At 36.8% G+C, this 15,866-nt stretch overlaps 1 protein-coding gene across 12 annotated transcripts in view; it reads left to right on the plus strand.

Moving 5' to 3' along the window:
• The window catches only part of LOC101121635 (butyrophilin subfamily 1 member A1-like), a 51,392-nt gene that overhangs the window by 1,482 nt on the left and 34,044 nt on the right, over window positions 1-15,866 (plus strand). For all 12 annotated transcript variants that reach the window (XM_060403737.1, XM_060403735.1, XM_060403738.1 and 9 more), the window contains exons 2-4: window positions 1,565-1,585; window positions 4,773-4,790; window positions 15,649-15,669. In XM_060403737.1, the coding sequence (XP_060259720.1) occupies window positions 1,565-1,585; window positions 4,773-4,790; window positions 15,649-15,669 (60 nt within the window). The remainder of the gene's footprint in view (window positions 1-1,564; window positions 1,586-4,772; window positions 4,791-15,648; window positions 15,670-15,866) is intronic.

Below are 15,866 nucleotides of genomic sequence, written 5' to 3' on the forward strand. Positions count from 1 at the left end.
TCCTTTTAGTTTCCCTGTTGAAAGACAGGGAAACTATTTTTTTTAATAGTAATAAACTAATTTTAATAAACTATTTTTTAAAATAATAACAAGCAATTATTTTATCTTACAAACTGAATCAGTTTAGTCCAGTTCAGTCACTCAGTGTTATCTGACTCTTTGCGACCTTTGGACTGCAGACACCAGGCATCCCTGTCCATCACCAAATCCCAGAGCTTACTCAAACTCATGTCCATTGAGTCGGTGATGCCATCCAACCATCTCATCCTCTGTTGTCCCCTTCTCCTCCCACCTTCAATCTTTCCCAGCATCAAGGTCTCTTCCAATGAGTCAGTTCTTCGTATCTGGTGGCCAAAGGATTGGAGTTTCAGTTTCAACATCAGTCATTCCAATGGATATTCAGGACTGATTTCCTTTAGGTTTGACTGGTTGGATCTCCTTGCTCTCCAACAGACTCTCAAGAGTCTTCCCCAACAGCACAGTTCAAAAGCATCAATTCTTTGGTGCTAAGCTTTCTGTATAGTTCAGATCCTCACATCCATACATGACTACTAGAAAAACCATAGCTTTGACTAGACGGACCTTTGTTGGCAAAGTAATGTCTCTGCTTTTTGATATGCTCTCTCAGCTGGTCAGGGCTTTTCTTCCAAGAAACAAGCTTCTTTTAGTTTCATGACTGCAGTCATCATCTGCAGTGATTTTGGATCCCAAGAAAATAAAGTCTCTCACTGTTTCCATTGCTTCCCCATCTATTTGTCATGAAGTGATGGGACGGAATGCCATGGTCTTAGTCTTCTAACGTTGAATTTTAAGCCAACTTTTTCACTCTCCCTTTTAACTTTCATCAAGAGGCTACTTACTTCTTTGCTTTCTATAATAAGGGTGGTGCCATCTGCATATCTGAGGTTACTGATATTTCTTCCAGCAATCTTAATTCTAGTTTGTGCTTCATCCAGCCCAGTGTTTCTCATAATGTACTCTACATATAAGTTAAATAAGCAGGGTGACAATATGCAGCCTGGATATACTCCTTTCCTCAGTTGGAATCATTCTGTTGTTCTATGTCCAGTTCTTACTGTTGCTTCTTGACCTGCATACATATTTCTCAGGAGGCAGGTCATGTGGTCTGGTATGCCCATCTCTTTAAGAATTTTCCACATTAAGATGGGCACCATAAAGGGCAGAAATGATATGGACCTAACAGAAGCACAAACTGAATAATGAACGCCTAATTCATGTCAAAAGAGACTATGAAGTATTTAAAAAGATTACTTCTAGAATTAAAATTCCTAAAGTTCTTTCTCAATATAGTAAAATAACTTTCTTTATGCCCCTCTCAAGTTCTAGAACTATTCCTTGAGCAAAGTGAGGGTTTGGTCATTCTGAATGTGTTAAACGTGTGTGTGTGCTTCTGAGTATATTTATGTTCCATATGTGTCTTACTGTTCTGTATTTGTATGAATTAGACTAAGAATAACTTTGATTTTTACAAGCAATATTTTAAATAAAGTGAATTGTCTCTGTTTTTTTAATAATTACATAGACTTCTCATTTTATTTTTCAGGGGATCTTCTAAAAAGATTTGGTAAATATTTCTGACACTTTCTACCCCATAAACCTATAATAATTGTAACATTGTCTGCCTTTCTCTTTATATTTCATTCATTGACTCAGTTTTCTCCCTTCATTTACCAATATTTTGTATAGACTACAACCATTGTAATTTTTTCTGTTTTATGTAATTCTATCTCTTCCCATTCCTTGGTTTCATTGGAGACCTTATATTTCTGTAAATATCAGCTTTTAAAAAATTCATATGTCTCCAGGTACTTGTTGATTTGATTTCAATTTTTGTAAAATTGAGGTATGTTAGGCTGATCACCACATCACTTCCATCCTGTGTACATTCTCATGCAAATAACCACTGATGTAGAATCTCTATGACTTGTCAAGATCAAGGGACAATATCCATACAATTGATACTAACCAAAAACTTAAGTGAGAAGAAAACTCCAAATTTGCTAAGTAAAGCTTCTCTACCTTCTGCTCCTCCAAAGACGATAAATTCTGATGTCATTCATTGGTCAAGTGTGAGCTCTAAGCTAAGTCTCCGATAAACCTTGATGTTATTAACCACTTGTTCTGAGGTTAATCAATGTTTTACCTAATATTGTGTTTTCTTTCAAAATTACTAGTTTTTGAAAATCTGCATTTTTTTCTTAACTTGTTTAAGAATTTCCCAAAAGGAAATTAAAGAGCCCTAAAGAAGGCTCATTTCATAACATATTTCTCATTAATGAAATGTCGTGTTAGTGAAAAAAATAGTGATTTTTTTCCTTGGAAACTTTTAAAAGAGTTTTTAAGAAAACATGAATTCACCCAAACCCATGTTCATCAAGTCGGTGATGCCATCCAGCCATCTCATCCTCTATCATCTCCTTCTCCTCCTGCCCCCAATTCCTCCCAGCATCAGGGTCTTTTCTCATGAGTCAGCTCTTTGCATCAGGCAAAGTGTTGGAGCTTCAGCTTAAACATCAGTCCTTCCAATGCACACCCAGGACTGATCTCCTTTAGAATGGACTGGCTGGATCTCCTTGCAGTCCAAAGGACTCTCAAGAGTCTTCTCCAACACCACAGTTCAAAAGCATCAATTCTTCGGTGCTCAGCTTTCTTCACAGTTCAACTCTCACATCCATACATGACCACTAGAAAAACCATAGCCTTGACTAGATGGATCTTTGTTGGCAAAGTAATGTCTCTGCCTTTGAATATGCTATACAGTTTGGTCATAACTTTCCTTGCAAGGAGTAAGCGTCTTTTAATTTCATGCATGCTAAGTGACTTCAGTCGTGTCCGACTCTGTATGACCCCATAGACGGCAGCCCACCAGGCTCCCCCGTCCCTGGGATTCTCCAGGCAAGAACACTGGAGTGGGTTGCCATTGCCTTCTCCAATGCATGAAAGTGAAAAGTGAAAGTGAAGTCGCTCAGACTCTTTGTGACCCGTGGACTGTAGCCTACCAAGCTCCTCCATCCAGGGGATTCTCCAGGCAAGAATACTGGAGTGAGTTGCCATTTCCCTCTCCAAATTTCATGCATCAGTTCATTCAGGGCAGTTCAGTTACTCAGTCGTGTCCGACTCTTTGCGACCCTATGAATTGCAGCACACCAGGCCTCCCTGTCCGTCACCAACTCCGGGAGTTCACCCAGACTTGCATCCATCCAGTCAGTGATGCCATCCAGCCATCTCATCCTCACCCAAATAGCCTATTTTGTCTTACAAACTGAAAAAGACAACCAAACTAATGACAAACATAAGAAATTTTTGAAAAGGTAAATTCTAGAAAGAAGTTTCTAAATATATTTCTAAGTATAATACATTTTATATATCAGCTTATGTCCCTCTCCATTTCTGGAGAATATCCTTTAGCAAGAGCATGGTTTGCCAATGTGGATTTATGAGCTTATGTGTGTGTTCTTATATATTCTCATGTTCCATAAGGGTTTTCCTATTCTGTGTGTATATCTGCATATTAATTATTTTATAGTAAACACAGATATCTATAAAATTTTTCAATAATATTGAATTATCTTTTTGTTTCTTTTGATATTTAAATTTTATTTTTCAGATTTTTTGGAGGAAAAAAATCAATAAATTTTTCTGACACTCTTTGCCCATAACCTTTAAATGGACGCTAACATTCTCTGCCTTTCTATGCATATGCCACCCATGGCTCACCTTTCCGTCCTAATTTTCTACATATAGGCTATGCTGTATTAATTTCCTTCATCTCTTTTTATAAATTCCTTCCTTTTGCATTTATTGTTTTTCATTTCTTGTTTTTTATTTCATATCTTTTCTTCTCTGTAAACACAAGGGCCTTATTGTATGTGTTGCCAGTGAAGTGCCCTTATTTTATTATGATTTTTGTAGCCATGAGAGATATTAAGCAGAGTATTATAAGTTTGCATTCTGTAATTGTTATTCACTTTCCTCCATTAGTACTTCTGTGATTTCTCATTTTGATGTAATCTAGACAGATATTACTTTTGTGTCAACTAAATGTGAATAATGGTACTTTTCATACTTTTGCATTCTCAAGCTATTGACGAATGGGTTTTCTCCAGTATATGCTCAATTGTTTGATTTACAACTAATTTCATTACCATTTAAAGTAATTAAATCCCTTTTTTGTGTGATTTCATGAAGACATGCATCACGCAGGTTTGAGCTAAAGTAGAAATTCAGGAGTTTTGTTACAGGAGTTTTTGTGTTCACTAGTTGACCTAAGTATGAATTGAATCATATGGGAAATGAACCAGGCATTTTCTCTATGGCAGAGATTCAGAATGTTATTTCAATGTTCATGTCTTCTTAATACATCTTTGCTTTTACAATAATAAACTTGATCGCATCTACTTAATAACTGACAAGGAACATATTGGAGCTAATAAAGAGACTACTAATATCTAAATAGGTAGCAAATATATTTTAAGGTAAACTTCAAAATTATTACTTTAATATTTTTCCTCACTTAAGACACATAATCTTATCTCTTACTCTATTGTCATATAAGAGAATAGTCCCCTGAGAAAATGAGCTCTCACCTATTCTGTGTGTGTGTGTGTTGTGCGTGTGTGCTTGCAGTGTGTGTGTTTTATATGTTTTCAAATAGTTATAATTTTAAATACAAATTTTTTGATATATTTTGTTTTTTTCTTGTTCCATTTCCATAATATTGACCTTAAACTTGTCATTTTATTTTTATATAGAACCTCAGGAAAGAAATGGTACGTATGCTAAAATCCTGCTGCTCACAAACCCTTTTACATGGTGGGCTTCTTGAGACCTTAACATTCCCAGTCTCTTAATCTTTATGCTTTCCTTTTCTTATCCTTCTCCTTAATTTGTACATTTACCCCAAGTAATTATGTCTTACATGATAATTCTATTTTAAGGGGAACTCAATTCAAGTATATATTGATTTAAGGCTTCTATAAAACCATGTATGAATTTAACAGTGCAGAAAGTATTGTACAATGGTGCCTTTAATCTATACTTTCTGTCTCTTTTCAAGTATCTCTTTGTATGCCTGTGTATTTTCCTTTATTCTGAAAAAAGTAAAAAGCCCAATAGAAATCAGTGCTTGATGTATTCCATAGCCTTTAACTCAGGCTTCCCAGCTGGCATTCATGGTAAAGAACTCTCTTGCCAATGCAGGAGACATGAGATGCGGGTTCAATCCATGGATTGGCAAGATCCCCTGGAGGAGGAAATGGCAACTCACCCCAATATTCTTGCCTGGAGAATCCCATGAACAGAGGAGCCAGGCAGGCTACAGTCCATAGCGTCACAAAGAGCCAGACATGGCTGAAGCAGCTTAGCATGCGCACACATAGCTTTTAACTCAGAGGGAGTGCTGTTCCACTGCCTTGCATTCTGTGATTTCTGCTTAGTCTCTCTGTCATTAAGAGATATATAGAAGTGAAATAAATCTTCCTTTGGTTAGTGTATGGCCTTTGAATACTATTGCACTTTCAATTCTCAAAAGACAACTGTCAGAAACAAATTTGAAAAAGCTTGAAAGGTTTGTCCTCCTTTGTGGTATTGGGCTTCATTTTTATTGAATGGATTCTTTCTTTTAGTTATTGACAAAGGTGAAGAAAAAAAAAAGTCCCATAAATATGTTTCCCTGTGTCCCTAAGCATGGTTCAACTGTTTTGTTGTTGTTTGATCAAGAAGTGATGTCTGATTTTCTTCAGTCCAATGGACTGTAATCCACCAGGCTCCTCTTCATGGCATTTCCCAGGCAAGAATACTGAAGTGGGTTGCATTTCCTTCTCCAGGGGATCTTCCCAAACCATGGATCAAACAGGCATCTGCTGCTTGGCAGGTGGATTTTTTACCAGAGTCTGGTTTCAGCTGTTACTTGTATTAATACCTTTAATTCGACTTCCAAACATCATTTTTCTCAACTCTAATATATGCATACTTTACAAGATTTTTTCTCTCCACTCTGATCTTTGCAAGTAAGGGCTCCATCTTCATTAACTATTCAATTATCCCCTAGTATTGCTATTTAATTTGTCATATTGAGAATAGTAAGGAGAGATAAGAAAGCCTTTCTCAGCAATCAATGCAAAGAAATAGAGGAAACAAACAGAATGGGAAAGACTAGAGATCTCTCCAAGAAAATTAGAGATACCAAGGGAACATTTCATGCAAAGATGGGCTCAATAAAGGACAGAAACGGTTGGACCTAACAGAAGCAGAAGATATTAAGAAGAGGTGGCAAGAATACACTGAAGAACTGTACAAAAAGATCTTCATGACTCGGATAATCATGATGGTGTGATCACTCACCTAGAGCCAGATATCCCGGAATGTGAAGTCAAGTGGGCCTTAGAAAGCATCACTATGAACAAAGCTAGTGGAGGTAATGGAATTCCAGTGGAGCTATTTCAAATCCTAAAAGATGATGCTGTGAAAGTGCTACACTCAGTACGCTGGCAAACTTGGAAAACTCAGCAGTGGCCACAGGACTGGAAAATGTCGCTTTTCATTCCAATCCCAAAGAAAGGCAATGCCAAAGAGTGCTCAAACTACCACACAATTGCACTCATCTCACACGCAAGTAAAGTCACGCTCAAAATTCTCCAAACCAGGCTTCAGCAATACATGAACCATAAACTTCCAGAAAAGGAAGTTTTAGAAAAGGCAGAGGAACCAGAGATCAAATTGCCAACATCTGCTGGATCATTGAAAGAGCAAGAGAGTTTGACTATGCCAAAGCCTTTGACTGTGGGAATCACAATAAACTGTGGAAAATTCTGAATGAGGTGGGAATACCAGACCACCTGACCTGCCGCTTGAGAAACCTGTATGCAGGTCAGGAAGCAACAGTTAAAACTGGACAGGGAAAAACAGACTGGTTCCAAATAGGAAAAGGAGTACGTCAAGGCTGTATATTGTCACCCTGCTTATTTAACTTCTATGCAGAGTACATCAGGAGAAATACTGGGCTGGAAGAAGCACAAGCTGGAATCAAGATTGCTGGGAGAAATATCAATAATCTCAGATACTCAGATGACACCACCCTGAAGGCAGAAAGTGAAGAAGACCTAAAAAGCCTCTTGATGAAAGTGAAAGAGGAGAGTGAAAAAGTTGGCTTAAAGCTCAACATTCAGAAAACAAAGATCATGGCATCTGGTCCCATCACTTCATGGGAAATAGATGGGGAAACAGTAGAAACAGTGTCAGACTTTATTTTGGGGGGCTCCAAAATCACTGCAGATGGTGATTGCAGCTACAAAATTAAAGATGCTTACTCCTTGGAAGGAAAGTTATGATCAACCTAGATAGCATATTCAAAAGCAGAGACATTACTTTGCCAACAAAGATCCATCTAGTCAAGGCTATGGTTTTTCTAGTGGTCATGTATGGATGTGAGAGTTGGAATGTGAAGAAAGCTGAGCACCGAAGAATTGATGCTTTTGAACTATGGTGTTGGAGAAGACTCTTGAGAGTCCCTTGGACTGCAAGGAGATCCAACTAGTCCATTCTAAAGGAGATCAGTCTTGGGTATTCTTTGGAGGGCATGATGCTAAAGCTGAAACTCCAGTACTTTGGCCACCTCATTCGAAGAGCTGACTCACTGGAAAAGATTCTGATGCTGGGAGGGATTGGGGACAGGAGGATAAGTGGACGACAGAGGATGAGATGGCTGGATGGCATCACCGAATCGATGGACATGAGTTTGAGTGAACTCCGAGAGATGGTGATGGACAGGGAGGCCTGGCTTGCTGTGATTCATGGTGTTGCAGAGTCCGACATGACTGAGCGACTGAACTGAACTGAACTGAAGATTCCTTTGAAGACACAAACATTGACTTATCATCATAGAGTATTTTTATTTCCCTGTCTGACTTATTTAGCATAGTATTTTAACATCCATCCATATTGATGAAAATGGTACTAATCCTCTTTTTTTAATGGCTGCATATTTCATTGTGTATGTATATCACAATTTATCATTTATCTATTCAAGGATACTTAGGTTGCTTACATGGCATGACTATTGTAAATGATGCTTCTATAGATATAGTGAAAAACATTTTCAGGTTAACAGGGTTTTACCCACCTTGGATGTATTCCCAGAATTGAAATTGCTGGATGCTATGTGGCATGAATTCTCAGTTATGTCTGATTCTTTGCAACCCCATGGACTATATAGCCCATAAGGTTCCTCTGTCCATGGGATTTCCTAGGCAAGAATACTGGAGTGGATTGCCATTTCCTTCTCCAGGGGATCTTCCTGACAGGGATCGAACTCATGCCTCCTGTGTCTCCCACATTGCAGGCAGATTCTTTAACCACTGAGTCATAGGAATTGAGAGCTCTATTTTTAATCTTTTGAGGACCTCTATAGTGTTTTCCATAGGGATAGTACCAATTTACTACTGCACCAACAATGTACAATGGTTCTTTTCTGTCCACAGTTACATCAATATTTGCTATCATTTATCTGTTTGATGATTGTCATTCTAACAGGCATGAGATGAAGTCTCCTTGCGATTCTAACTTGTTTGTATTTCCCTGATAACTAGTGATATTGAGCATCTTTCCATGTTCTCAATTTTAATTTGGCTATTTTGTATATCTTCTCCAGAGAAACATCTAGTGTGTCTTTTGCCCAGTTTTTAATTGTTTTCTTCTCTTGATTTGTATGAATTCTGCATATATTTAGATATTAAACCCTGCTAAATATATGGTTTGCAAATACTTTTTCCATTTTATAGGTTGTCTTTTCACTTTGCTGATACTTTCTATTTGTAAAAGATTATTAGTTTGATGTAGTTGCACTTGTTTAGTTTTTATTTTGTTACTTATGCATTAGGTGTGCTTCCAAAAAATAATTACCAAGACCCATGTTAAGGAATTTTTCAGATGTTGTCTTCTAGGAGTTCAATGGCTTTAAGTCTTACATTAAGTTTTTAATCCATTTTGAGCTACTTTTTGTGAGTGATATAAAATAAGATCAAGTTTCTTTCTTTCACTGTGACTATCCTGTTTTTCCAGCACTATTTCTTTCTTTTTTTAATTTTAATTGGAGGCTAATTGCTTTACAATATTGTGGTGGGTTTTGCCATACATTCACATGAATCAGCCATGGATGTACATGTGTTCCCCATCCTGACCCCCCCTCCCACTTTCCTCTCCATCCCATCCCTCAGGGTCATCCCAGTGCACCAGCCCCAAGCACCCTGTCTCATGCATCGAAGCTGGACTGGTGATCTGTTTCACGTATGATAATATACATGATTCAATGCTATTCTCTCAAATCATCCCACCCTTGCCTTCTCCCAGAGAGTCCAAAAGTCTGTTCTTTACATCTGTGTCTCTTTTGCTGTCTCACATATAGGGTCATTGTTACCATCTTTCTAAATTCCATATATATGCATTAATATATAGTATTGGTGTTATTCTTTCTGACTTACTTCACTCTGTATAATAGGCTCCGATTTCATCCACGTCATTAGAACTGATTCAAATGCATTCTTTTTAATAGATGAGTAATATTCCAGCACTATTTATTGAACAGACTGTCTTTTCCCCACTGATTCTTCCTGACTTCTTTGTCAAATACTAGTTAGCCATATGGAGAAGGCAATGGCACCCCACTCCAGTACTCTTGCCTGGAAAATCCCAGGGACGGAGGAGCGGTGGGTTGCAGTCCGTGGGGTCGCTAAGAGTCGGACACAAGTGAGCGACTTCACTTTCACTTTTCACTCTTCACTCTCATGCATTGGAGAAGGAAATGGCAACCCACTCCAGTGTTCGTGCCTGGAGAATCCCAGGGACGGGGGAGCCTGGTGGGCTGCTGTCTATGGGGTCACACAGAGTCGCACATGACTGAAGCCACTTAGCGGTAGCAGTAGCAGCAGTTAGCCATATATACTTGGTTTTATTTCTGGGTTCTCAATTCTTTTCCATTGGTCTATTTGTAAGTTTTTCGCCAGTATGATACTGTTTCAATTACTATAGGTCTATATTGTTACAAGATAGCTTAAATCAGAATTGAGATACTTGTTATTCCTTGTCAGAATTTCTTTGGCTATATGGAGTCATTTGTGGTTTTGTAAGATTTTTAAGGAAGAACGTATTTTCTATTTCTGCAAAAAAATTCCTACTAGGAATTGCTTTGAATCCATAGATGGCTTTTGGTTGTATCAATATTTTAACAATATTAATTCTTTTAAGCATGTAGATGAGATAAATTTGCATTTTTTGGTGTATGCTTTATTTCTTTTCACCAAAGTATGTAGTTTTCATAGTAGAGATCCTTCACTGCCTTAGCTAAATTTATTCCTAAGTATTTTATGTTTTGATACTGTCACACAATACATGGGATCAATTTTTAAATTTTTTTTTCAGAAAGTTTGTGGTCAGTATGTTGAAGTGTTACTGATTTTTATGTGTTGATTTTGTACCCTGCAACTTTATTGAATTCCTTGATTGGTTATGAACAGTTTTAATCAAGTCCTTAGAGTTTCAGTTCAGTTCAGTTCAGTTCAGTCGCTCAATCGTGTCCGACTCTTTGCGACCCCATGAATCGCAGCACGCCAGGCCTCCCTGTCCATCACCATCTCCCGGAGTTCACTCAGACTCACGCCCATCGAGTCAGTGATGCCATCCAGCCGTCTCATCCTCTGTCATCCCCTTCTCCTCCTGCCCCCAATCCCTCCCAGCATCAGAGTCTTTTCCAATGAGTTAACTTTTCACATGAGGTGGCCAAAGTACTGGAGTTTCAGCTTTAGCATCATTCCTTCCAAAGAAATCCCAGGGTTGATCTCCTTCAGAATGGACTGATTGGATCTCCTTGCAGCCCAAGGGACTCTCGAGTCTTCTCCAACACCACAGTTCAAAAGCATCAATTCTTTGGCGCTCAGCCTTAGAGTTTACTGTGTATAAAATCATGTCATCAGCAAATAGAGATGGCTTTACATCTTCCTTTCAAATTCTGATGCCACTTATTACTGCTTCTTGCCTGACTGCTCTATTGAAGACTTCCAGTATTATGTTGAGTAAGAATGGTAAGAGTGAGCACCCCTGTCTTATTTCTGATCTTACAGGAAAAGCTTTCCAGCTTTTGCCATTGAGTATGTTAGCTATGGGCTTCTCATAAAAGGTCTTCATTATGTTAAAATATGTCCTTTCTGCACCCAATTTGCTATATGTTTGTATCATTTTTGAATTATTGAGATGATAATATGATTCTTTTCTTTCATTCTGTTGGTGTGATGTATCACATTGCATTGCACATGTTAAACCATCCTTGGATCACACAGATAAATACCATTTGATCGTGATGAATGTTCCTTTTAATGTGCTGTCTAGTTAGATTTAAGAGTATTCTGTTGAGAATTTTTGCATCCATATTCAGCAAGGACATTGGCCTGTAGTTTTCTTTTCTGATAATATTCTTACTTGGCTTTGTTATCAGGATAATGCTGGCCTTGTAAAATGAGCTTGGGATTATTTCCTCTTCTTTGATGTTTTGGAAACTTTTGTTCAAGATTGGCGTTAATTCTTCTTTAAGTGATTTGTAAAATTGACCAGTGAAGCCATCAAGTCCTGGACTTTGCTTCACTAGCGAATTTTTATTACTGATTCAATCTCCTCACTAAAAATTGATCTGTTAAGATTTCTATTTCTTCCAGTCTTGGATAGGTTGTATATTTCTAAGAGTGTTTGTTTTCCTTCTAAGTTGTCCAGTTTGTTGACATATAGATGTTCATATAACCTCTTACTGCCTTTTGCATTTCTGTAATAATAATTGTAATGTCTACTTTTTTCATCTATAATTTTATTGATTTGCAGCCTTTCTTTTTTCACTGGTTATTCTAGATAAAAGTTTGTCAATTTAACTTTCCAAAACATTGACTCAGTTTGGTTTATCCTTTCAATTGTTTTTCTATTCTTTTTTGCTTTGGCTTTAATTATTATTATTTCCTTCCTTCCTTTAACTTTTAGCTCAATTTGCTTTTTCTCGTTGCATAAAACATAGAGTTCAGTTTTTATTTGGGGATTTTTTTCTTTTTATATATAATGGGTTATTATTGCTATGAACTTCCCTCTTAGATCTGCTTTTGCTGCATTCCATGAGTCCTGATATGTTGTGTTTTCATGTTCTTTGTCTCAAGAAAATGTATGCCCCCTTAAATTCTTCTTTCATCCGTTAGCTTTTAATGAGTGTTGTTTCATTCCATGCATTTGTAAATTTTCCAGTTTTCCATTTCTTATTGATTTTTGGACTCATCTTATTGATAGTTCCATGCCATTGTGGGCAGACAAAATATTTAGTAGGATTTCAGTCTTCTTGAATTTGCTAAGACTTTGTTTTGTGGCCCAATATATGATCTAAATATAAAATATTCCATGTGTGCTTCTGAAGAATATGTATTCTTCTGTTGTTGGATATGTGTTCTTGATATATTTGCTAGGTATATTTGGCTTATAGTGTTGTTCAGATCCACTGTTTCCTTACTGATTGCCTACATGATCTATTCATTGTTGGGAGTGAGGTATTCAAGTACCCCACTAGTATTGTATTGCTATTTATTTCTCCTTTTATCTCTGTGAATATGTGTCTTGTATATTTAGACACATAGACATTTATAATTGTTGTATCTTCAGAATTAACCCCCTTTTCACTATGTAATGAAATATATATGTCTCATTTTCCTCTTTTTGGCTTGAAATGTCTTTTTCCATCCCTTCACCCTCAATCTATGTGTCTCTTTAAGATAAAAGTGAGTCTCTTGTAGGTAACATAAAATTGAATCTGTCTTTGTTTTAATTATTTTTTCCATTCAGCCTCTCTATGTCTTTTGATTGGAATATTTGTTTATAGTTAACCTAACCATTGATAGGTAAAAACTTACTAGTGCCATTTTTTTTATTTTCAGTTATTCTGTAGGTCTGTTGTTCCCTGTTTCTTATTCTGTTTTGTGTGTGTATATGTGTTGATGTCTTTTTTTATCAGTATGTTTTAATTTCTTTATCATATTCTTTTGCATAATTATTCCAGATTTTTTTTCCCTTTGGGTTACTATGAAGTTTACATAAAATACCTTAAATTATAACACCCTATTTCAAGCTGATAATAACATAACTTCAGAGGAATTCCTAAACCTTACCTTTTTTGCTTCTCCTTCACCTCGCATTTTAGGTTGTTGCTATTACAAGTTACATAGTTTTTAATATTTGTAACTAGTAACAATTTGTTGTAGTTATGGCTATTTTACTACATTCATTATTTTAACTTTGAGTTTTGAGTGAGTTATGCATCACAATTATATTACCAAATTTAACTTTGACTGTCAATAATGGTCAGTGAGCTTTCTGCTACCTTTTTATGCTTTTGTCCCAAGATATTCCTAAAATGTTTTCAGTAACACTAATGCAATTACTAGTTTTAGTATTTTTCTTTTCCCAGTGATATTTTTCCATTACATTTTCATTTTCAGGAGTGGAATTTAGGAACATATATCTTTAATGAATGGAACAGGCTTCTTATGGGCTTCCCAAGGGGCTCAGTGGTAAAGGGCCAGCTTGCAAATTCAAGAGACTCAGGGCACTCAGGTTCAGTCCCTGGATTGGGATATTCCCCTGGAGAAGGAAATGGCAACCCACTCCAATATTCCTGCCTGGAAAATTTTCGGAGACAGAGGAGCCTGACAAGCTATAGTCACAAGAGAATCAGATACGACTGAGTGAGCACACACAGGCTTCTTGTGACTACATGTACTAGTGCAGTTATGGACACAAAGGTGTTTTAGTGGATACTTTCTCATCACTTTTTAAGTACCTATCTTATGTATGTGCACTTGTTTGCATTTTATTCTGAAAAAAAGGAAAAGTTCTAATGAAAAACAAAATATTTATGCTAGTTATTCCAGAAGAATTCCTAGTCAGTCTCCTCTCATTATGTAATTTCCTATCTTATTTCCTTTTGCATAAGAAGTAGGAGAATATAAAACAGTACTGCCTCTGATTGATCGTCCATAAGGTTCCTATTCTCATAAATAAGAGTCAATTTGAACCATAAACTATAAAACTTTAAAAGTTTTTTATCCTCTTCCTTCCTGACATTGAGCCCTCACTTTGAACAAACTGGTTTTCTTTCTTTTATTTTTCAGATAAGAGTAAGCAAGAAAAAGGCAAGTCCAATTCAACTATTTCATTGTATACCTAGTCACGTTTCATCTGTTTCTACCTAGTCGTGTTTCACCTGTTTCTTCTACCTTTGTCTTCAGTGTTCAATGATTATACTTCTCAGTTCCAACAAACATATTTTTCATGACTTAGTCTTGTTATCTTTCCAACTACAGTTTGCCATCATTTGTTATTAAATTTTCCCCAATATTATCTCTTTCATTTGTCCTAATCATTGAAATCAATATAAACAGATTCATTCTGTTGTACAATTTTTGTGAATAATATATCTGAAAAGTTTTGTACTTTTAAAGTTTATAGTGCGTAAATTTTCTCTGAAAGGTTCAAGCTATTGACTGAGGACGACTTTCACCAATGTTTAGTATCTCATTCCTCTTCCTATCAAATAATTTATTTGTTACCTCATTCAGGTATGAATTAAAATAGAAGTTAAACTACAGTTAGGTTTCATTAAATAGGCAAGCAGAGAAGTGAATAGAAGTGCCCAGGAATATGACCCTGCATTTTCTCTAGGGCCAGTGATTCAGTATTATCTGCTGCAGTGTTTTAAGCAACTTTATACAACAAGTGTGTGTTCAGCCAGTCAGTCATGTCCTACATGTTCTTCATGACCCCGTGGGCTATAGCCCACAAGGCTCCTCTGTCCATGGGATTCTCCAGGCAAGAATACTGGAGTGGGTTGCCATTTCCTTCCCCAGGTGATCTTCCCTACCCAGAGATAGAATCTGCATCTCCTGCATTGGCAGGCAGATTCTTTACCACTAGTGCCACCTGGTTAAACAACATAGATCTTACAAAAACAAGAATTAACTATATCATTATTGATAGCAGCCACAGATCTTATTAAAGCTAACATATCAAATGATAAAAGTCTAAACAATGTCAAAAGGGATTAAGAACACTTTTTAAAGGTAGTTATTTTATCTAATAGGAATTTCCAGGTGACTCAGTGGTAAAGAATTTGCCTGCCAGTGCAAAGACTCCAGTATGATCCTTGGGTAGGGAAGATCCCCTGGAGGAGGAAATGTTAACCTGCTCCAGTATTCTTGCCTACAAAGTCCCATGGACAGAGGAGCCTAGCAGGCTACAGTTCATGTGGTTGCGAAGAGTCAGGCATGACTGAGCAACTGAACACAGCACACACATATTTTATCTAACATTTCTAAATTTTTCTCAGTTCAGTAAATTCTCTCTTTCACTCCTCTTCATTTTTGTAGACAATTCTCTGATAAATATGAGCTTTTAGACAGTGTTTGTGCGTATATGTGCATCTTTGCATGGAAAATATTTGTGTGTGTGTGTTTATCTGCAAACGAATGGGTTTACTTTTAAATTTAAAAATTGTAATATTTGATTTTTTGTATTTCTTTCCCAAAATATTTTCACTAATCTTTTCATTTTATCTTTCAGAAAGACCACAGAAAATATTTGGTAAATTTTCTGACATCTCATTACTCCCAAATCCTTTTATAATTATTCCTTTCTTGGTGTTTTTGAGATTATCTATCTTTTATCTCTATGTCATCCCTTGGCTCACTCTTCTCCTGGGTGTCTACACTTCCCTCCCCAAGTTTTTGGTTACCTCTCCTCTATTAACTTGTCTCCATTTCTTGTCCCTTCCTTCCATT

The sequence above is a fragment of the Ovis aries genome, chromosome 20 (genome assembly GCF_016772045.2).
Source record: "Ovis aries strain OAR_USU_Benz2616 breed Rambouillet chromosome 20, ARS-UI_Ramb_v3.0, whole genome shotgun sequence".
Lineage (NCBI taxonomy): Eukaryota > Metazoa > Chordata > Mammalia > Artiodactyla > Bovidae > Ovis > Ovis aries.